Source organism: Camarhynchus parvulus, chromosome 3, assembly GCF_901933205.1.
Source record: "Camarhynchus parvulus chromosome 3, STF_HiC, whole genome shotgun sequence".
Classification (NCBI taxonomy): domain Eukaryota; kingdom Metazoa; phylum Chordata; class Aves; order Passeriformes; family Thraupidae; genus Camarhynchus; species Camarhynchus parvulus.
The window spans coordinates 18,476,607-18,499,778 of NC_044573.1; the positions used below are offsets into that span (position 1 = coordinate 18,476,607).

The 23,172-nt window shown below is 39.4% G+C and overlaps 2 protein-coding genes across 7 annotated transcripts in view; both read left to right on the forward strand.

Annotated features, from left to right (window-relative positions):
• Positions 1-28: 28 nt before the first annotated feature.
• BPNT1 (3'(2'), 5'-bisphosphate nucleotidase 1) lies at positions 29-11,622 on the forward strand. The gene is made up of 9 exons (XM_030945097.1): positions 29-316; positions 3,390-3,514; positions 5,588-5,692; positions 5,950-6,057; positions 6,570-6,618; positions 7,622-7,713; positions 8,679-8,876; positions 9,730-9,835; positions 11,018-11,622. The coding sequence occupies exons 2-9, from the start codon at positions 3,398-3,400 to the stop codon at positions 11,164-11,166; spliced, it is 924 nt and encodes a 307-aa protein (XP_030800957.1). The 5' UTR covers positions 29-316; positions 3,390-3,397; the 3' UTR covers positions 11,167-11,622.
• A 3,178-nt stretch (positions 11,623-14,800) lies between these two features.
• Positions 14,801-23,172, forward strand: part of EPRS1 (glutamyl-prolyl-tRNA synthetase 1) — a 37,588-nt gene continuing 29,216 nt past the window's right edge. For all 6 annotated transcript variants that reach the window (XM_030944621.1, XM_030944623.1, XM_030944625.1 and 3 more), the window contains exons 1-3: positions 14,801-14,935; positions 17,214-17,298; positions 21,718-21,817. In XM_030944621.1, the coding sequence (XP_030800481.1) occupies positions 14,890-14,935; positions 17,214-17,298; positions 21,718-21,817 (231 nt within the window). In that variant the 5' untranslated portion in view covers positions 14,801-14,889. The remainder of the gene's footprint in view (positions 14,936-17,213; positions 17,299-21,717; positions 21,818-23,172) is intronic.

Genomic DNA, 23,172 nt, shown 5'->3' on the forward strand with positions numbered 1-23,172 from the left:
GGCCGCGCTTCCGCCGGCGCGACGGGCCGCGGCAGGGGACACGCCGCGCCGGGCGGGCGGCGCGGCAACTGCTCGGCGCTTCCGACGGGCCGGGCGAGAGCTTGAGCCCCGCCCGGAGCCGGAAGGATTCGGGGCCTTCCCAGGTGGTTTGGTAGAGGCAGCTAATCCTCTCTGAAGGAGCGGCGGTGCTGGGGCGTGGGTCCCTCCTTGTCACGGGGACGAACGCGAAGGGCTCGGAGCGCCGCGCACGCTGCCGGCGATCGGTGCCGGGCTGTGGGGGCCGGTGGAGATCCCGGGAAGAGTGAGGCTGGACGCGGTGAGTTGGCGGCTGCGCCAGCAGAGCCGCTTCTGCCATCCGTGACTAGCCGCGGTGTGTCCGGCCACGCTCCGCTGGGTGCGTTCGCGGGTACCGCGCCGAGCTCCGGCTGCGCTGCCCTGCAGGCGCTTTGCCACCGGGAGTGTCATGGCAAGAGAATCGGGAACAGGTTCCCTTTTTTTTCTCTTTGGTGAAATGAGGTAGCGCAGCTCTTTCCCACTTGGAAGTCTGTTGGTGAACCTCAATGGGGTTCCCACCCCGAATCCTAGCCTGCTTCTGCTGGGTAAATATTGCTCCCTTACATAATAGCAAGTTTAACTTTTTTTAGATGTGGGCCCAAGTTTATTGTAAAGAAATAGGGAGCTCTGGTCGCTTAGGCGTTGAAGAGCTCCAAGAATGAAATCATGGCTTACACTTGGATTTAAGGACATGCTCTGTGTGATGTCCACTTGCTCCTTTCATCAGGCAAAACCATAAAATTAGAAAATGGAAGTTTGCATAAAAGAGAATGAGAACCACCAACAAATCTGTCGTGTGTGCTTTGATAAGTTAATTGTTGTCAGCCTGTAGTACTTAGATACATCAGAATTAAAAAGTAGAATGAGAACTCATTAATTTTAATAGGTATCAGAATAGGCTGATTTGTGAAGACCATTCAATAGTTTAATTGCTGGGCTAGAAGAAAGGAGGGAAGATCTTTAGAGGAAAATGATACCCAAGTTTAACTTGAGGGAATAATTGCTGTGCAGTATTTGTAAACTGCACAGTTTTCTAGGAGTCAAACTATTTTTGTTCAAATCACGCAATATATTCTTAAGTGCTTTGTGGAAGTATACATTAGACATTGCCCTCATCAGAAAGAATGTGCCATAAACTTATAAATAAGTTAACCTGAGATCAAAAAGTTACAGAGGTGAAAAACTTAGAGGCAACTACTGCATTCACTTATCTAATCAAAAAGGTCCAGTACACCAGATGATGTGCCATACAGGAGATACAGCCCTGTAAAACTCTAAGGCACCTTTGCACTAATAAAATACTTTGTAATTCATTAAGTAATTAGTCCAGAGTGATGAGGAAGGGGTGTTGAACCTCTCATTTCAGTTTCTTCTAATAAAACTTATTTTTTCATAAAAATATTTTAAGGTTTGCTAGAAGATCTCGGGTTCACTGCAGAAAGTATATTTGTTTTCCCTAAGTATGGACAAGAAAAATGAACCTAAAAATACTTTGGGTCAAGCTTCAAGAATGCAAGATAGTATTTCTGTACTGTTTTTTGAGTCTTTTTAAATTTTATGCAAACATAAAGTAAGTCAAGACTTTAAAACACGTTTTCATCTCATTTTTGAAGTAGGATCAAATGTACAGTAAGAGGTCAGATGACTTTTTTTTGAGAAGCTGAGCAAAGAATGTTAATTATGTTCATCTGATAATTCATTTAAATTCTTTATTCCAAACTTTCCATCTAATATGCTACTATTTTAACTCCTCAGAAATTCTCATATTCTGTATATTTTCATTATGGAATAAACTATTTTGCTTCATGCTAACTTGTTTCACATGATGGTATAGACTTAAAATAGTATATGGCTTTCCATGTGTTATGATACATATTTGCTCTGCAACTTTCAGTTGTTTGAGAGCTGCTTTTTGCCACAGGTACCATTTCCAAAAGTTCCTCTGTAACCATTGCTACTTGTCCAGGGTTACTTTGGGTATGGGCCTTGGCTGTTCCACAGAACTCAAATGCACTTTGCTCCCATCCATCAGCTGGAAATAATAATTAACATTAGCAACTGTGCTTTTTGAATGTGCTTGCACAGTTGTTCTACTCTTTCAGTCTCAGAGCGCTTCTGACTTTACTGGTACAGGTATGGTGTTACTAAAGTGGTCAGAAAGTTCTTAAATTAGCTAAATTTGGGATTCTGATACCTCTGACATTGCTGTTTTGTGAACAGCCATGAACTTCATTTGTCAAGGAAGAAAGGAAAGGTGTTGTATAATGACCTATTGCCACTTAGGCAGGCCTTGCTGCAATTGCAATATTTATGATATGATTATATTACACTTCCCCCATAATATATCTTCTTTTGTGAGATGATCAGTGAGTTCCTCTGTATTTTGTTCTGGCTCTGCTCAAGTGTTTCCTTGGAAGTGTGTCACACATCTGAGGCCAAGCCAAAAAGTGTGTCATCTACACAGACAGAAATAACTGATAGAAAAACATAAAAAGCAATTAGGGCTGCATTTTAAAAAAATGCAGTGTGGTTATCAATACCTCTTTTTCCTGAGCTACAGAAAAGCTGTGAGAAATGCCAACCTTTCCAAGGGTGATGGCTATTCTATTGGTATTCTAATTCTGTTGGTGACTGAAGGTCCAGGGAATTGCACTGGTTTGTGCTGGAGAACAGATGAGGAAGACAATGCAATATTAAGAATGACAGAACACAGAGTGGTGAGGGGAGGCAGGAAGATAGAAATTGATTTCCTTAAAAAAATCAGGAGAAGTTAAACAAATACAGAAAGGACAGTTAAATTCAGATGGCTAAATTCAGCTTTTGCATACACGTTAGCAGTATCTGCATATCATTAACCTACTGTGTGCACAATTGGTCATCTACAAACCCCTATTTTATAGTTAAACAAGGGAATAGTAAGTGAAGTTGCTGATGTCATCCTGTCTGGTAGTCTTGTGCTTGAGTTCTGGGCACGAACTGAAGAAATGAACTTATGTTCAAAGTGTGCAAAAAATGAGTGCTGTGTGTAGACTCTTCTATTTATGATAAGAGTTTCTGCTGCTGCTGTTGTTTTTTAATGTCATTCTATTTTAGTGAGAACCAGGTTCACTGTCAGACAGAACTTGGGTATTTGCAAGATCTTGTCTACAATAGCTTTACATCCTTGTGTTCATCAATTGTATTTTTAAAAAAATCCAAAGCTCACCTCGTTACCATTTACTGGCAGTAACCCACTTTCCGCTTTCTACTCTGTTTGAAATGTTAGGTAAAATACTCTACTGTTTTTCTTCTGTTGAAGAGAGAAATGTTCACGTTTGCTTTTTGTTTCTTTTCAGGAATCAGCATGGCTTCTCCAGCTCTTCTCATGCGTGTGGTGGCCTCAGCATATTCTGTTGCAGAAAAAGCTGCAACAATTGTTAGAAATGTGATGTCTGCAGGAGATCTGGGCATAGTTGAGAAGGTATTACCTTTTACTTTGTTCCAGTTTAATTTCACTTGTTAATTTGCGTTAGATACAAGCCAAAGTGGTATTTTTAAAAATCAGCAATTGTGGGAGGAAATACAGCCCTCACCTCCCCCGCCACCACTTACAACAAATATTCCTTTTTAAAGGATTAAAACAGCCCTAGAAAAGTGTCTTTTGACCAGTACTTCTAAACAACATTTGTACATTTAAAAGAAACACCATAATTTTGTCCTGGTTTCCCTCACAAACACAAGGTTTGCATAGCACCTCAAAATTCATAATAAGGAAATTTATAGAAAATATACTCTACCTATGCTCTCACATCCATAGCACAGCTTAAAATACCATGCTCTTGCTGAATTTTGGATTAGAACAAATCAGTGTTTGATTTCCTAAAACAAAAAAGAACTTTAGCTTTTATTGTAAATCAAAGTTTTCAAAATAAATTCAGATTTAAATCACATTCAAATTTAATTCTAAAAAGAAAGCAGGTATTAAAGTTCTTAATTTGCTGTAATTTAGTAAGTTGCACTGATGAGCCAGGATCTTTGCTTTGACTACAGTACCAGAATAGGTGAAATTAACTTTAGAAGTTAATTCTAGCTTTACAGATATGTAACAATATTAAGGGCATAATTAAAAAAAAAACCCAAAATTCTTGGTCTTTACATTGAAGGTACCACAGGAATTTACATTATTCAAAAATCATCAAATGTAACAGGTGATATTGGTTCTAAGTAAGATTGGTTTTACAGTCTTAAATTTTTTGAAGAATGAATACTACAAACACAAAATTAGATTGCAAGCAATGACCAATAGAAGAGGTTCCTGTTTGAGGGACTAGAGATCTTGAAATTCCTGCAAGCTTCTTGCCAAAGGTGGCTGCTGAAGGAAGAGGAAGAAGGCAAAAGATCTTCTGCATGTGCCTTTGTTTTGCAGTCTGAAGGGAAGAGATGCAGAACCGAAAGGAACAGAAGTGCTGCTTCTCATTATTCATCCTCTTTCTGTAGACAGCAAACACCAAGACCAATTCCAACTGGCCTTACTGAAAGCTTTAGAACATCTGGGAAGGGAATGTTCCACTTTCTCCCTCAACATAGTGACCCTCTATCCATTTATCTAGTTCAGGAACACTGAAGTTTTTAGCCATCTCCTCTCCTGATATCCTGAGTTTTCTTTTCCTCAGTCAACTCTAAGCTTTCCATTTATATTGCTTTTCTTGGTAGTGCTTGTACTTCCTCCATCCCCCACTTGGGATAGACACTTTTGCCCACCCATTCTTACATTGAAGAACTACTTACACTGTTTTATTGGGTTCATGTCCTGGAACAAAGGACATTCTCTGCAATAAATTGATCTTATTGAGTCTAAACTCAGGACCAATTTCAACCAAATTAATTAGGGGATGAGAGGGAAATTTCAAAGAAAAATGTCAAATTTCATAAAATTATCACTTGGCTAAGGGACAGACTAGTTTTGAGCATGCAAAAATTAACCCATTACATGATTCTAAATAGAATATCCCATTCCTATGGCTAATTCCGGTAGCTGGATAAAACACTTTTCATGTTGTCAGCAAATAAGATACAAGCAGATAAAATTTTTGTTTGATACAACTAAGATGCAAATCTTAGATGAACTATCTTTCTAAATTCCAATGCTAACAGAATTATTTCTTACTGGGATTCTATCTCTAGACCTAAGTGGTTAAAAAAGTGTTAATAAGTTACCCACTTTCACATGTAGCAGTTAATTAACATTTAAGAAATTACTGTAACACATGTAGCAATATATGTTTGGCTACACAACATTGGGAAGGCTTGCAGTCATTTTTTTATGTCACCTTGGGGCACCAGAGCCACTGTTCTACTGTCAGACCAGTCTGTCTTAGCTCTGGGGTGCACAGGAAAACTCTGCTTCTTGCAGTTTTTAGCCTGCCTTTCACAAGGTCACTTACTGGGTTGAAGATTTACCAAATTAGACTTCTTTTAGATTACAAGTAGATATTCAGAGTGTTGTATGGGCCACTGTGCTGGTGTATTTTTTCACCTATCCACTCTTGGACAGGCCGGACCCAATGACTTGCAGACCAAAGCTGATCGACTGGTACAAATGAGCATTTGTGCTTCCCTGGCACGGAAGTTTCCCAAGGTGACAATCATAGGAGAAGAAGTAAGTACCTGCTTTGTTTCACACTAACAGTTTATTTTGCTGTAGCTTGCACTAGAATTTGCTTTGGCTGGGTTTAGGAAAACATTAGTTTTAATTTAAAAAAAAGAACCCAAAAAGCAACAAATAAAGGTATTTCCATCCCATTTCACCTTTCCATTTCTTTAGCTTTTTCAAGCTGCTGTCAAATACACAACTCTAAAGCAAAATGAGGTGAGTCCAAAACATTTTTCTAATAATTCTGAGAATTCTTTTGTTAGGAGCTGCCCACTGATGATGTAACTGAGGATTTAATTGAAGATGGTCACTGTGAAGAAATACTGAAGAAACCTTGTCCTGCTCAGTACACAGGAATTAAAGAGGAAGAGGTAATGCTTAATATTTTACATTATCTATACTACTTTCTAATTTTAGCTAAGAGAGTACAATGAAGAAAGGTTTTTTTCAATTTGCCAGTTTTTCTTTTTTGTTTGAAAACTGAAATGTAGTCATGAGAATCACACCTCCAGAGCTACAAATGCTGCATGCTCCTGTCTGCAGTAATGGGAAATGGACACTGGCTTCTTACAATTTGTGGTTCAAATTAATTTGGCAGGAATCTAGTTTGGACATATGAAAGTAATCTCATTTTCCATTTCAGCTTAATCCTTCATACTTCTATTAAGAGATTTACTGAGACATTCCAGTCAATATTTAAGCTTTTTTGTTTTGGTGTAAAATACTATTATAGGCTTCAGCCATATAATATTGTTAAAACTTTGGATCTCTTTATTTCCTTACTCCCCTAAGGAAATAAAAGCACTAAAGTAAAATATATACTTTGCGTGTTAATTTACATGATTTGTATTTGCTAATGTTTCCTTATTTTTTATTCTTAAAGCTTGTAATATGGGTTGATCCCTTGGATGGAACCAAGGAGTACACTGAAGGTTGGATTTTCTTTTAATTCTCTTGGTAAAAAAAATAGCAATAGTAATAAAGTGTCATACATAATGCATAGTTTTATCATAGAAGTTACTTACAATATGGTTTCATATGGCTGATGTTTCTGTACTTTTTGAGTGCTTAGAATGTATTTATTCACTCTATTCAGTTCTAACCAGTACTGAATATTCCTCATGGGCTACTGAGTGCTGACCAGTTTTTATCACTTCAGAGTGCAATGAGCTGCCTTTGACTGCTGGCTGGTTGTCTTGAGTTTTTAGTTAAATTTACATATTTTTTTGCATATCTTTGAATTGAAGGACTAAATCTCACCTTCAAACAGGAATATGCTCAATTATATTTACATCTTCCTCTCAAACAACCCAAGTACCGCAGCTGTACTTGTAGCCCTTTCAAAATGAAACAAACATCCTCCCACAAATAACGATTTTTCAGTCATGGGAAGAAACTGTTCTCAGCAAAGCCTAGTTTCTATCCATAGAAATAGACCCTAAAATGAAAGAAAAGAAAAAAATAAAAAGAAAAGCCTCCAAGAAACAATATGCTGAAATATGCTTTTGCCTCCTAATGCATCTTTTAGTTGATTAATATAAAATCTTTTAGGCAGATTTTTTTCCCTGTTTGGGGAGAGAGATGTACAACTGTCAATAAATTGTTAGTTTTGAATAGCATTAAAGAACTCCCACCACAATTACAGAAGAATGTCATCATATACTGCTGTGTAGTTGTATCTTTAAATGTCCTTCTCATTATGTGTTAATTATAACATAGCTCTATTAAAAGAACTCTATCTGGGGCATTTTTTTAGCAGACCTCAAAGCTAAATGACTAAAAAATTATATTAACATCTGAGAATCCTGATTATTATTTGCATTTTTAAGATAGCACTCTGCATATTAATTTGTGGACTTTTATTGAAGGTTTATATTTTTATTAAGATCTTTCTCTTTTTCAAGCTTAACTACATTCCTCTTTTTTTCTGTCCAGGTCTCCTTGACCACGTAACGGTTCTTATTGGAATTGCCTATGGAGGCAAAGCAATAGCAGGAGTTATTAATCAGCCATATTACAACTATGAGGTATTAAAACATTGATTTATTTAGAAGCATTGTGTGATTTCTAAATGTGACTCCTAAGCTATTTCAGTTAGCACACTTGCAACTGAAAAGTGGCATGTAATGGAGTTAATGTTGTAATGTAAGGTATTGGGGTTTTTAAATTAAATATATATACAATTTTAAATATTGGTTTCCAGGAACTGAATGTCAGGAACTTACTAACAGCTATACTGAATCATGAGGCTGGTGTAATGCCCTGATACAGACTATATTACATATATACTGTGCAAATTACTACAGTCCTTATAAAGTACCTACTGTAAAACAAGTACAGGTCAGTGGTGTTGCAGTCTTTGCTAGAAATCCTTTAGTAAATCCATGCAATGGGTGCATTTGCAATGTGTGGTAACTGCTATAAATCTGCAGCCCTAAATAAGCCAAGCATAAGTTGCCACTGACAGCTCAGTTAGAGAGTATCATGCCAGGCTTCAGGATGACCAACCTACAGACATTTATATATTTGGAGATTATTTCAGTATTATTGGGGGAGCTCATGATACAGCCTGATTAATTAAACTTATTTGAGTTAAAAGAAAAAGCCCTTGAGCTGATGTAATACCATCATATTTTGTGTGACATGGATCACAAAATATTTCAAATTACAAGATACTTTCAATTACAGATTGTGCCCCAAGTACAGAAATATACAAATATTAATCTGCCAGTCACTGGAGGCAGGATGTAGTGTACCACCACAATGTCACAGATAAGAAAAGGGTCAATGATGTCATTGCCTTATAGGGAAAGAGAACTGATTTTTCACTCTGGGGTCTCAAGTAGTTCTTTTTAAGTGCCACTGTTTAAATGTACAGCCCAGTATTAATGTTATACTCCCTGATATGCTAAGATGCATCTAGGTACCCTTTCCCTTTGTGCTTTAACTGCTGATCAGTGTGATTAACCATCACTCTGTGCCTTTTTTGTAGGCAGGAGCTAATGCTGTGCTGGGCAGGACAATCTGGGGAGTGCTGGGCATGGGTGCCTTTGGCTTTCAGCTGACAGAAGCACCTGCTGGCAAGCACATCGTTGTTACCACCCGCTCCCACAGCAGTGCCCTGGTGAATGAGTGCATCGCTGCCTTGAACCCAGACCATGTCATCAGAGTTGGAGGAGCAGGAAACAAGGTATGAAAACTCCCAATCTTCTGGTTTTACTGGGAGGTGGCACCTTTGGAAAAAAAAATAAAAATACTTTTTAAAGAAATTATTTGATTACTTGCACGAACATACAGGGGAGACTTCCTTCACCTTACCCTGCACAACTTCTCAACCTAGCATTCAGTCTGCTGTGAGGTTGAGAGAATTTGGCACAGGTGTATTTGTACCAGTGCCCATGCTGGTCATGGCTGACGTCTGTCTTCCCCAGTATTCTGTTTTTAGGGGTGAAAATAAAAAGTTGTGAGACCAGAATGACTAAATGAGAATTCAATTGTTGGACATGTCCTCCTGTTTGTGTTAATACAGCTTTTTTTCCAACTACCTAGCAGCACATTTGAAAGGATAAATATGTTAGCACACAGTGATATTTCCTTTGTAAAATTTCTCTGCATACAGGGAACACTCATTTGGTACAGGTTTTAAAGCTGTTTTGTCATAGCTGTCAAAAACACACCCTCTCATCTTTTTTCTCCAACATGTGCAAGGCCCAAAGAGGCACTAACACAACATGTATATATTTTCCATTTTATTTTTTTTAGTACTTGCACAAGAAGCGAATTCTTGTTTCTGAAACTGAGAGCAGATTTTCATCCTATAGACTCTATTTATAACAATCAAAAATATTGAACTGGGAATGGTGATACGGTATAGCTTCTAAATTTTAATACATTTATTGTAATATTAATAAGGAAATGGCTGGTGTTCCTTTCCTGACTATCAGTACTTAAATAAACAGATTTAATCCTCAATTCCTGGTGTTATTTCTACCCATTTCTAAATTCCTAATCCTTTGCAATGATTGCAACTCTATTTGTAACAGATCATTCAACTCATAGAAGGCAAAGCATCTGCTTATGTTTTTGCCAGTCCTGGGTGCAAGAAGTGGGATACATGTGCACCTGAAGCTATCCTACATGCGGTGGGAGGTAAGTTAATAGCATTTAAAGTTCCAGGATAAGTGAAAATGCATTAATTTGAAGTTAGTTATGCTTTCCATTGAAAGAAAAATGACAATACATGTGTCAATAACTGTCACATAATTAAAAAAGACAAATCCCCAAATTAAATTAAGTTATATTCATTTTAATATTTTCAAAACAAATGTCCCTTTGTTTTTCCTGCTGGCTACTATCTCACAGTAAAATCTGCTGTCCTACTAACTGACTATAGTAGTTTATTATTAGTAACATGTTATGTAATATGTGGACATTGAATTCTTTAAACCAACAAAAATAGGTCAAATCATGCAGTTGTTCTCTGGATGTACAAACTCCAAAATTGTCATTAATGTAATTCAATAGAATTAATGGTCTCCAACCAACATGAGACACTTCACTTATCTAGAGGCTAAAGGGGTTGAAAAGTTATGAAAAGACTCACTACTGAAGATGTGAAGTAGTATTATTTTTTTTAATTCTTCTTTCCACAGTAATAGGCCTTTTACCACCATATGCTTAAATTATGGGGTTTGATTTCTAAATTCTGTCAAGCAAGGCTAACAGGCTTCATAATGACACTACTGAACTCCTCTGCAGCCTGTAGTGTTCATAACTGTGGGATAATTTTAAACAAGGTTAGCTCAAGCACAAAGCAACCCAACCAATCTGGGGCAGCACAGTGCTGTATTTAGCCTCTTTGGTAGGTAGGAATCTCCTGGTTAAATTAGCTTGAATAAAGATCTGTCTTGGTCTTGCTAAGTGATTCCTAAAATCTCATTTAAAACCAGCTGGGGTGTTTCAACACTGTGTTAGAGTTTGTGGTATAGAGTTACCCTGGTTTTTACTTGAACTGAGGATTTTTCTTTGCTGCTTGTCAATGGCAAATGTAAAAGCTACTCAGGAAGCATTTAAAGTAATCCATGAGAAAGAGATGTTTTCCTTTCTCTGGGACACAAAGAATTTAAGTGTTGTTGAAAAAAAAATAAAATAAACCCACTAGTTGTTTGATTTCCGTCAATATAAAACCTGTTGTATTTAAATTGGAAGCAAAGATAGTTCACATCTGAAGACAGGCATGTGTACCACAAAGACTGCTTTTAGTTATTTCACTTGAACTAATAGACTTCAACTCCTTTTTGCTGGAATATTTTTTCTTTTTTTTTTTTGCAGGCAAGATAACTGATATCTGTGGAAATTCATTTCAGTATAACAAGGAGGTGAAACACATGAATTCAGCTGGGGTCCTTGCCACTTTGAGAAATTATGACTACTATGCCAGTCGTATTCCAAACACTGTGAAAGAATCTCTTGTGCCTTAAAGCAAGGAAGAGTCTTCACTTGGCCTGGAAGGCTGAGAAAATGAGCTTGGTAAAAAAGAAAGGAAGATGATGACTGAGCATGAATTTCTGTTTCATGGAATCTGAACTGAATTCTTTCAGTAAGATGTTCAGTAATTTCAAAATTATACAGAATCTCTAAGTATCTGTTTGATCAGATTGTTTGGCTGTGTTGAGCAGACAACATCAAAACAGTCACGTTTCTTTAGTAGTTGTTTTCTATATTCTTTGGGAGTTTTTCTTCCTCATGACTGAGTGTAATATACTGCTAATCATAACACTGCAGACCAAAAATCATCTTCATATTCTGAGCACAAAATCATGTTAAGTCATGTACCTGATCTTGTTCAATGGTTTTTGTTGTCAGTAAGGGTTATTGTGTTAAATACAAATGGACTAAGCATTTGCCTGGATGGATGATCCCATTTGTTATAAAGTTGCCAGTTTTGATTCTTAGAGGGGCAGCTGATTTTTTTTTTTGGTCTTCACTGAGTTTTGGGATGGTCAGTTGGGGTTGTTTTAGTTTTGCATGAGGCAGGACACAATGCAGCTGGGCCTGGAAATCTCAAATGGGTTCATGGATCACTAGATTCAGTGAGGCTCAGGGAAGTGTACATACAGCAGAGTTCAGAACAGCTCAGTTGGAAACCCAAGGAAGCATGACAAGGGCAGGAGTTCCTAGCACCTCTATGATGATTTGACATGATTTTTCAGCGTTTATGCCACTGTAGTCTTGGAGCGCTTTGGGCATCCAAAGCCAAGGTGACTTTGCATACTTGGGAATAACAGAAAAGTCAGACTTTGAAATTTTCCATGTCCAAATTCTGAGATAAAGCAGGTGCCTTTCCAACAGCCCCAGAGTTGAGGAAGTTGACACTACCATTTCCCCTGCCTGTGGAACATAGGCATGTTAGAGGAGGGGAGCGAACAGGGCCAAGATCACCTAAAATTAACTTTGAATTGGAGATCCTGTTTCAGTCAGCTTTCCCATAGGTGTAGCTGTTAGGAAAGCAGGATTAAACTGCCCAGTCCACTTGAACACAAAGGAGAACCAGTAGTAAATTATGTATGACTAACTAAAATTGGAAACTTAGACAAACTCTTTTGAAGTCTCTTCAAGCTGAATTTAGGATTTTCGAATTACACTCTTGAACCAGTGAGGCATCTGTGCCCCTTCTTTTCTCCAGATGTTGTGACTCAAGTCCCTTACTCTCAAATGAAGGAGTCCTAGGGCTTCCTTTTCCCTATCAATGTGATACATATTGAGGCATGGCAGTTTCAACAGACAACACGGAGATTTGCTTTTCTTTCTGTTCTCCTTGTGGAGAAAAGAGTGACATATGTCAGATTCTCAGGCAGGTGGTCTCAGGGAGGGTGTCTGAACACTGCTGCTTTCTTACATAAAGACTGAATCCCTAAGCTCTCACACATGATTTTTTTCCTTACCCTCTGCTGGCACCATGAAAGCCAAAGTAGCCTGCAAGATGCACTGCACCCTTTCTCACTTCCTCTCTGCCTACAAGATTAGGTCTTCTAAATAACTACACTCTTCATCCACACAAACTATCTATCTTTAAATGAGTGCCTCAGGGTACAAAAAGTTGTTTTCCATACAGAAGAAGGTTTTGAAATTCAGTTTTCCAGTGTGTTCAAGTTACTTCTTTCTCCTGGCATCGTAGAATATATTCAACAACTCCACTTAAAGTCCTTAGATTAGATTCTTTCCTCACATTAGGGTTACACCAATATGACTTCACTGGCTTAAAGCCAACTCCATTTCCAACAAGCAGGAACATCTTGCCACCAAAAGATATGAACAAGGCAACTCTTGCTGAGGTGTTCCTGTCTCTCCATGTGCACACGTGGAAAAGAATCTAAGGAATCTTTTCCTTAGTGAGGTCCTCTTAGCCTAACATTTACAGATAAATTAGCAAGATTAGCATTTACCTCATTCTAGCATGACATTGGATTAGAGCTGCATATATAGGAACAATGTGTGCTTCTAATCCCTTGATCTAAAGCCTACCTTTCTTCTCTTCCTCAATTGCATAACTGGTAAGAGCATGCAAGGCAGATTCAGCCTGCTTTAATTAGAACCTTCTTCATATTTTGGCCCATTATAAGTTTAGTCATTCCACATACTGATTGTGACTGAAGTTTGAACCACATAGCAAGTACAATGATTTCACTGTTTGTTATACATAATTTTTACCTTTATCTTAAACAGGATTCTTTGAGTTGCATGCTGTAGCATTCCCATCAAAATCTGCATGTGAATTTGCAAAACAGGTTAAGATAAAATGTAGAACAACTCAGGCAACACAAAGGCCTGCCTTAATCACTCTTTCCATGCAATCATTAAAATACAAAGGACAGAACCCATTGATAGTAATCTTCATCTATTGCTTCTATAATCTTATTTTCATCTGAAACTTGCAATAGGTTTGAAAATCTCTTCAGCATAATCCTCTTTCTAATTCTGCTGTAATTTCTGTCAGCTCATTTAGTTACCTGAATGGGAGTAGAACACACAGCATGTATCAGCTTCTGCATGATGTGGAAAGATACTTATGTATGGAAACTCATGGAAATACTTTCTATGCTTACAGAAACTGTAGAACTGCTAACACAGGAGAAGAGTAAGGAAAATTGAAATTAAATCCAGCAGCAGGAATCAAGCATAAAAACCAGCACGTAATGTGCAGTCATGCTCTGGCTATACCACTACCTCCACTGCACAAAAAGCACTGGTTCACCAATCAAGCATTTGATAATGTCTCTGTTAGCACATTAGGTGCTACAGTAACATCTATAAAATAGATGGGAGGGGAATCACAGGGACACTGCATTGTCCTTGCAACAAAGTGAATTTGAGCCAGTCTCCTGTGAAAACTCGGTGACGCAGCATTTTGTAATTCATTCCGAGGCTCCAGAAGGTGGCTGGGCACTGGGACAGGCTCTCCAGTGAAGTGGTCACAGTGCCAAGCCTGCCAGAGTTCAAAAGCGTTTGGACCACGTTGTGCAGGGCCAGGAGTTGAACTCAATGATCCTTGTGGGTCCCTTCCTTCTCGGGGTATTCTAGGACTCATTTGACCCGCTGCAAAATTCGCACGTTTGTCAGAAGTTTAACAAGTGACATCCTACAAAACCAGAGGAGTGAAACCACCGCACTCAAACGTGTCGGTGTGTGCTGCGCTGCTCGATTTGTTTGGATCATCACACATAGAAAAGGGGCTGGAGGCATCTCCACGTCTGCTAGCCAGCTAAGGGCTTTGGCAGGCAGCGCTCGCAAAGCCCTGGGGAAGGCTCAGCCGGAGAAGCCGTGAGAAGGGAAGCACCGGCATCTGGTTTGCTGAGGGGCAGGGCAGCCCTCACCCCGACCGGCTCCCCAGGGCTCCACCGGCGCGGCCGGGAGGGCCCCGGGAGGGCCTCGTGCGCCGCCCGCTCGTCACCTCCGGCCGGCCCCGGCTCCGGCTTCGCCCCCTCCTCCGGGTGGGCTCTGGGCCGCGACAGCCAAGAGACACACCGGGCACCCTCACCTCCCGCTCCGCCGCCCCTACGGCTTCTCCCGCGGAAGTGACGAGCACTTCCCCCGCCCCGGGGCGGGCCCTGCCGGGCCGCCCTGGCCGCGCCGGCCCCTGCCGAGCTGGCAGCGCTGCGCGCCCCGCCCCACCGCCTCCCTCGGTTCCGGCGCTGGCGGCGGGTATGGCGGCGCTGAGCCTCACCGTGGACGCGGGCAGTCCCCCTCTAGGTAAGTGCGGGCCGGGCCTCGCCCCGCGCCGCCCCGATCCCGCTCTGCCGGGGGTCCGGGGGGGCTCTGTCCCTTCCCCGCCTCCCTCGCTCCCTCCCGCCCGTGTTGCATCATGCGGCGCCGGCCGTGCCCGCGTGCGGGGCCGGGCGAGGCGGCCCCGGGGCCCGTGCCCATCCTTCCCATTCCTCCCGTCCTTCCCATTCCTCCCGTCCGTCCCAGCTCTGCCGCCCTTCCCCGGCGCCGTGTGCCCGCCGCGGGTCCCTCTGGGCAGCTGCTCGGGCCGTGGCGGAGCGGCCGGCGCTGGGCATAACTCTGGCTGCAGGAACTCGGGCACGGGTGCAGCCTCGGGTGACTTGGCACGTTGCGGCTGAATGTTCAGTGCAGCCCTAGTTCACATCGCCTGCTCGTGAGCTCTGCCGCTGTCTTGCTATCTTTCATTTTGAGTTCTAATCCGCTGCTAAAATTCCCGTCTGGGGAGCTGGCTCGAAGTTCTCAGTTGCTCCCTGCCCTTCGGTGTTATTTTACCTTTAAAAATGTGAGAACCTCCTTCATTGCACTTTCACCTATCTGGAAACAATCTTTTGTATGTGCTTCATAAAATTTCTCCATTTCGTTGTAGCTGTTCAAAATAAATTTTCTTCCTATTCTTCATCATAGTTTATTGATTTATTTTTCTTGCTGTTACTCCCAAATGGATTTCAGAGTTGAATACAACTTGCATAATTACTGATTCAAGGTGTAAAAACATATATGTTTTAAATAACATGTCTCCTGAGACTTGTTTATACTGATTTGCCAAAAAAGAAAATGATGCAATGTGAATTATGATTAACATCAGGTTTAGGGGCTTTGGGTGCTTATTTTGTTTGACAGCTGGTGTGTGACACTGGAGGTTTATTTCAGGAGATTGCATGATTGTGTCAGAAATGTTACATATTACAGATGAAACATTTATATCAAGGAGACAAGCGCACTCTTACTCATCCCTACTTCATACTCTTCATTGTGTCTGCTGTGCAAGAAAAGTGTAGTAGTTTTTAATGTCATCAGTGTTAATTACATAGCTTGGTGCACATAATACTTGTTATTTTCAAAGCATTTCCGTGCATATTATTAAAATACTTATGTCTTACTAACGTATTGCATAAGAGATGTCACCCTGAATTTCACAGATGAATAGCTGAGGGATGAGAAGAACCTTGACTTACTCTTAATGCCACAAGAAGGGTTTTCAGCTGAGCAGAGGTGAGAGCTAGGGAATTCCTAGCTCCAGTGGTTTGTATTTAGGCCAGTGTATTAATAGCTTCTAGTATCATCTGCTTTGGTAGCTGGAGCGTTGTTCAAGGGAAGGTAAAGTGCACAGCATGCTGTGGAGACTTTAACAGGTTGGGTGGCTTTCCAGACCTAGAGTACAGTTCCTGTTTTGCCTATGCAAAAGCTTACTGCCTTTGTACATGCCTCTGAGCAAAGTTAGAGAACACAAGCTCCTCTGCTTATGCTCAGCAGGCTGAGTCTGGAGCAGAGCCAGTGCAGAAACACAGCCAAGTGAGCTCGGTGCTTTGTTTGAGCTGCTGTGTCGTGCTGTAGAGCCTCGAGATCAGAGCAGGTTTGCATCAAGCCTCTTGGAATGTGGACAGAGCTGTCTTCCAGTCACTGGTGTAGCCTAAAAACTTCAGTAATTATTTTCTTTCTGCAGACCATTTTTTACTGTCACTGGTGAACTACTTTGAAAACCTGTGTAAGCTTCCTGTGCTTTTACATGGATAAAGTTTCTTGGTTTTGAATGGCTAATCTTTTCATAAACTTTAAATCAGGTTAAAAATAGTCTCATCCTTGATCTGGTATATATGAAAATGCTGGTATATTCAGTAATTGATCTCCTTTGATGCATGTATCAGGGCTGGAATGGATTACATTAGTAATATTGTTCAATAATTAAGAGCTTTTTGATTACATTCTCCTCATATACTGGGGGACATGACTAATTTTTTCCATACCCTTAGTAAGCAAAAATGTATCACAGCTGACACTTGCCGAGCTCCCTGCAGATCACTGTGTGCTGGACATTATCAATTTGAGGCTGTAAGGATTGCCAAGAAGAAGCCTCTTGCATATGAGACTGAACATTGATTTTTTTGTTTCCCTGGGCATTCTCACTTGAAGGAGTCGCTTCAGTCACCTGGTCCTAGTGGATAGGAGATGTAAGTGGTTGTTTGTAACTATGAAATGTATCTCTCCTGGAAGGAAGTTGAATATCTTTTTCTCTTGTTTTTTCAAGGAGCTCTGCTGACGTTGGAGCATGTGAAGAATGATGTTGAAATTTCAGTGCAAGAAGGCAAAGAAACCATCCTCTCTGTGTCTGAGTAAGTGACTTTGCATCTCTCCTTCTACCTTTGGGTCAGCAGTTTTAAAAATCACATGGTTTTAGCATTGACAGTAACCTTTTGAGGTAGGAGGAAAAGAAAAAAACCCACAGTTTTATTCATCACTGCATTACTGGTGTCTCTAGCACAGGCAAAACATTTACAGTATATTCTGAACTAGATCGTTATGGAAAAAACTTTTTATTTACATGTACCTATGTGTAATATTTATGCTGTACCAGTCACTTTACTGTTTAGGACTTTGTGTGGTGCCATGGGTTACCAACAGCAAGGCTGTTTTATATTAGAGAGGTTTGATAGTATAAGATTCCTTGGGCTTGTACATGTGTGGTGGACTGAAATTTGAATGTTTAGATGACATCATTTTAAGCTCCCTCATGTGTGTGTATAAGCAAAGGCATGATGTTATGTCAGCAAAGTGCTAATTACCTGTGTAGTGCTATTCAGTGTATCCATCTGCACACTGTAGAAAGAATATTGGAAATTTTTGTAGTATTCTATTGTCTGTCCTAAAAATACTGTGCCATTGGAATGGGTAACTTCAAGTTTGGGACACGAAGATGGTTTTACAGTCTGAGTAAGATCAAATGCCTATCAGAAATGCAGGACTAACACTTAGTTTTGGGAAGCTGCATTGTCATCTTCAATTCCATATGAGTTAAGACATCTGGATATATCAAGAGGAGAGCTCCTGCTGCCTGACATATCAGTGTAAACTCTGGGATTTAGTATCTGCAGTTAGGAGCATATTTGTGCATATGAGCATTGCACTTGTAACTTAAAGTATGGTAACACCATGATGAATTTGGAATTACTGATTATAACTGTGGTTTTCGAACACTGATTTTTTTTTGAAGATTGGGGGGAAGCTATTGTTCACAGACTTACTGGCAAACTCTCATTTTGTGAGCTAATTCAGTAGAAGATGATGTTAGAGCCACCAATGCATCATAGACTGGAATACCTGCTTGTCTGTAGAATGGCTATAGCAGCAACATATTTCATTTTGTATTGCAGTTACTGACCTGCTCCTCATAAATTAACACTAACTGAGCATTTCCATGTCTTCTAACCTTAGATAATAAGCTTGTCACTATGTACATATATTTGCAGAAAATCAAAGCACAGGAAGATTCACAGCCTTCAGTCATGGTTGTTTTACTGGTTGCAAATACTGTTTCTGTTTAAAATGTTAGACCCGAACTCACATAGGGGTTCTTGCATGATCTGATATTGCATGTTGTCTTTTGCTGTGCCTGGTGATGGCACTGAATTTGTGATTTTGAATGAAAGCAAGAGAAATATGACAGGTTATATTGGGATTTAATTGGTACAGCTTTAATAATCTTCAGTGTGTGTTTTGCACATGTGGGATACAGCTTACATAACAGAAAGTTTATTTGATATTTTTTACTTGCAGGAGAAAATTTTCCCCTTAAGTAGCCTTAGTTGGGTTTGGATTTTGTTTTACTTTGACTGTTTGGGCAGTGTATGGATATATATATATATATATATTAAAATATATGCATATATATATGTATTTATACATATATGTGCTCCTGTGACACAATATTTTTAATGTGTATCATTTGATTTGAAATAATATTTATTTCATTAAATAATTTAGTGTTGCCGTGCCTTCTTCCTACTGCATTGCAAAACCACTCATTTTGGCTGTAATGGAACTTGTCAGAAATGTAAAGCAAACACTCTTTTTCTGCACTTTGGCCCTGGGTAGATAATGTCTAGAATCATGGGCCCATCAGATGGAAATTTTTGTGTGTTAGTGTCCTGTCATCCCTTGCATTGGCTTATGTTCAAGAAGTTATTCCAGACCTCAGTATTGCATTAATTTTCCCTTGCTTGGTTGTAATAATTTTGAAAATTGATTCTCTGCCTTAAAGCCTGTTAAAAGTATATCTGCAATGTAAGAGGCATCAGCTGAACTCATATCTCAACTAATGCTTTTGCTAAATGGATTTCATGGCATCAGTTCTGCTGAAGCATCTTGTTTGGCATGTTGTGAAAATCACTTTAGATGTTTCAGATTTTGATTTTTTTTTAATCCATTAGTTCTAATGACTTTACTTGAACAAGAAATAACATTTTATTTGTGATTCTTATGTGTTCGGTTTTGAAGCTCAGTTAAAATCTGGTGACAAAATTTTTAGCTAACTAGCTGAAACTTAGCTGTCAGCCAGCTACCTAAAAGGTTTATCACTCATTTGAGATGATGAATTTTATTTTAAAGGTTATTTTTGAAGACTTCAAAACTTCTTGTAGTAATAGCTCCTAAGCAAACTACTCTGCTAAGTGCTGATGGCTTTTTGGAGAGTTTTGGTGTACCTGTGTCTTGTCAAAACAAGCTGCAGTACAGCTTTTGTGTGGTGAGCACATGCACATTTCAGAGTAGTTGTTCTTCCTAGGCAGATCAAGCAAAAGCTTTTAGCAAATCAATTCAACATTGATTTATTATGGTTGGAAATAATTTGTGTTTTGGGGCTTTTTGTATTATGTGTTTGCTATTATTTTTTGGTCCCTTCTTTGCATCTTGTCTTCTTGAGCATTTGCCCTGGTGTTTAATTAAGTGGCATTTCATGTCACTCTCAATAGCTACTCTTTGCCTGTAGCATTGCATTTTCCCTGTTCATTCTTCCTTACTTAGCCCTGGAGTTAGCAAGCACTGGCTGCAGAAAGTCTTTTATAACTTTTTCAAAGAGGTCAATTAGTGATGTTTGGGTGGGAGTATTTTGTTTTTCCTGAAGGAAATAACAACTTTTAAAGCATAAGTAAGATTTACTCAGAGTAACATTTTCCCATTTCATACATGTATTCAGTTTTGCTTGAATAATCAAGGGATATTTGTTTTGGTATGAATTAGAGAAAACAGTAAAAGTACATTTCACAGACTTTTCAAGTGAAACTGTATTGGAAATTATTTGTTTTTCTCAGTTTATAAAAGCTTCCTTAAAATCTGATAGTGGGAAATTAGAATAGGACACATTTTCAAGTACACAGTAGGGTATAATTTAAACAACCTACTGTGACTTTGGGTTTTAGTTACATTTTATGGATCTTCTATATATATACTGGATCCTAGATGCTTGGAAAGCAAGCAGAATTAAAAACAAGCAAACCAAAAAACCCCTCCCAATGAACTATATTCCTTAGGTTGTACTGCAGTTAGCCTAATGAGACTGGCTGGTCCATTTGTACTAAAAATGGGACACATTCTAATTGTTAATATATCAAGTACATTCTGTATAATTTTCAGAACTTTTGTTGATTTTTGCAAGGCTTGAGGGCTGTCAGAATTCTTTTGATTTTATGAAGGATGCAGTAGGTAAAAAAGGAAATAGAGAACAATGACAGAACAGAAGTGGAACCTTGGTTGGACAAGTTGGAGTATAGCATTCCGTCCATCAAATTGAGTAAATGTTAAAAAAAAACCACGTACAGGGACTCCTTTTGTTGATATCAATGCTTGATTTGGAAGCAATTGGAGCTCTGTTTTTGCAGTCTGCATCTATGTGGGACTGTAGAATAGCGATGAGTATTATCTGGAGAACTGATGTTTCTGGATGCATCTTTCTTCCAAAGCTCTTTAGCAAATATTAATTTATCTTAGATGAACTGGAAGCTAGATTTCTGACAGTCTACAGCTTTTTTTGATACTGTATGTAATGTAGAAAAGGGACAAGAAAACAAAGGCGTACTCCCTTTGGAGAGCCCTTCTTCTACAGATCTGTTGAGGGCTTTCATAAGCAGAATGGGGACAACAAATTCAAATTAGTCTGTTATCTGGAGAAGACTGGGTAACAAAACAAATACAGGCAGGAAAGTTTGTTCACCAGGGGATGGTTTCTGTGAACTGTGAATTGAGTAAAGTAAGTAACAAATGAACAGGGATTTTTTCCCCTGATGCTAGCCCTTAAAACCATGATGAAGCCCTCTCAATTCTTCTGTTGATTCACTACGAATCCTCTTCAAAGTGATCCTTCTTTTATGAAAAGAAAACAGATATTGATTAGCTCCATATAATCTGGAAAATCTGTAGCTCGGGTTATACTTACGAATGCTGTCAGATGTGGAGAGAGTTTTAGTATTTGAAAGAATAATCAGTCTTATTTTCTCATTTTCAGCTTAAACAAAATTCTCGCACATTTAGAAGGTTATTATTCCATCTGGTGATAGAAAAGGAAGGACTTATTTATTCTTGTGCTAGGTTTATTTTATTTTTGTTTTTCTACTCTGGTGCTCTGGTGACCTGGTACCTTTGGCTCACCTGGAAGTTATTTTGTGTTTGCTTTGCACATGTTTCAACAATGTATGTGCAATTAAAGTTGAACTGACTGGAGGTAATAATTTACCTTTGCCTTGCCCCTATCTTTTTTTTAGGCAAGTTTCATTTACTGATGTGAATTCAATAGCTCGGTACCTGGCTCGAGTTGCTGCCTCTGCTGGGTTGTATGGCTCAAATCTGTTGGAACACACTGAGGTGAGAAGGAATCACAAAATCATAATATGGTTTGGGTTGGAAAGGACCGTAAAGACCATCTATTTCCTATGGGTGGGGGTACTTTCCATTAGACCAGTTTGCTCAAAGCCCCATCCACCTTGGCCTTGAATCACTCTTTTGTCTCTTGGGGTTTTTTTCCTTTTCCCTTTTTGTCTTTTGGCCTGTTCTAAGTTTGGGGGCAGGGGAGGTTTGGGCTTGGGTTTTTCTTTTTGACTTTGTGTCTATTGTTCTGCATTTTACTGTTAGACTGAGGTTCCAGCTATGTGGGATGCTGAGGTGCTTGCTTTGGTAAGCTTCCTCCTTCATATAAAGAAATATAAAGACTAAGAAAACTGGATAAAGACTAAGAAATCTGAACTTTGGAAGGGTTACCCTTGCCCACTCCTGCAACAGCAACTCCTAAGCAGAGAGTTTGCTAAAATAAAATAATTCAAGTTGGAAGGTAAAACATGGATTTTCCCTCCTCACTTCCCTCAGCTCTGTTGCCATCAGTTGCTCTCTTGTAACACTTCAGTGTAACACCAAGGAACGCTGTGTGGCATTGAAATCCTGAAGTAGCTTTTACTGTGTATGATAGACAAAACTCTGACCCTGGTTTCTTCCTGGGTCTAGGTCAGAATAATCAATCATATGCTGAATTTTAAATTGATAGCTGAAACTAGCAGACAAATTGAAATTTACTCTTCTAAAATTTGGGGAGGAACTGAAGGATTTGATTCTGGTCTTTTCTTCTTGAAACCAGTGGTAATCACTCTTCAATCACTCTTCTGCCCTCATAGCTGGTCTCAAGGGAAGTGTTGTTTTACTACTTTGCCTGTGAGGCATTAAAAAGTTGTAAGTTATCTTGTGGCTATTTAAAATTTCTGTCCAAATCCTTTGTTTTTAAGTTAAGCCCAGACCTCAGCAAGCGCACTTTCAGGGCTGGTACAATACTTTTCACTTCTGCCTCTTTCTAAAATAATACTGTACTTGGAGAAGTACATGGACAGCTGCATTTGTGGTGCACATATTTTGGCATGCAACTGCAAATGACTGAACTGAATTCTGTGGAGGTTGTGATTACATCTGTGCCTGCCACGTTGGCTTGAACGTTGAAAGGATTCCCGTTGCAGTTTGCAGAACAGTTACACATGAAATAGGACCAGAGAAGAGACACTTAGTCTCTTGCAGGATTGAGGGATTCAGTTTATACACAGGGCTATATTATTAACTAGCCTAATTCTTAATATTTTTTTGTGTTTATCTACAAAGATAGATGGAAAAGACTTTTGCAGGAGTGGGGAGTAGGACTTTTGAAGATCAGGGGTTTGAGTTCTTCAAATCTAAAAGGAGAT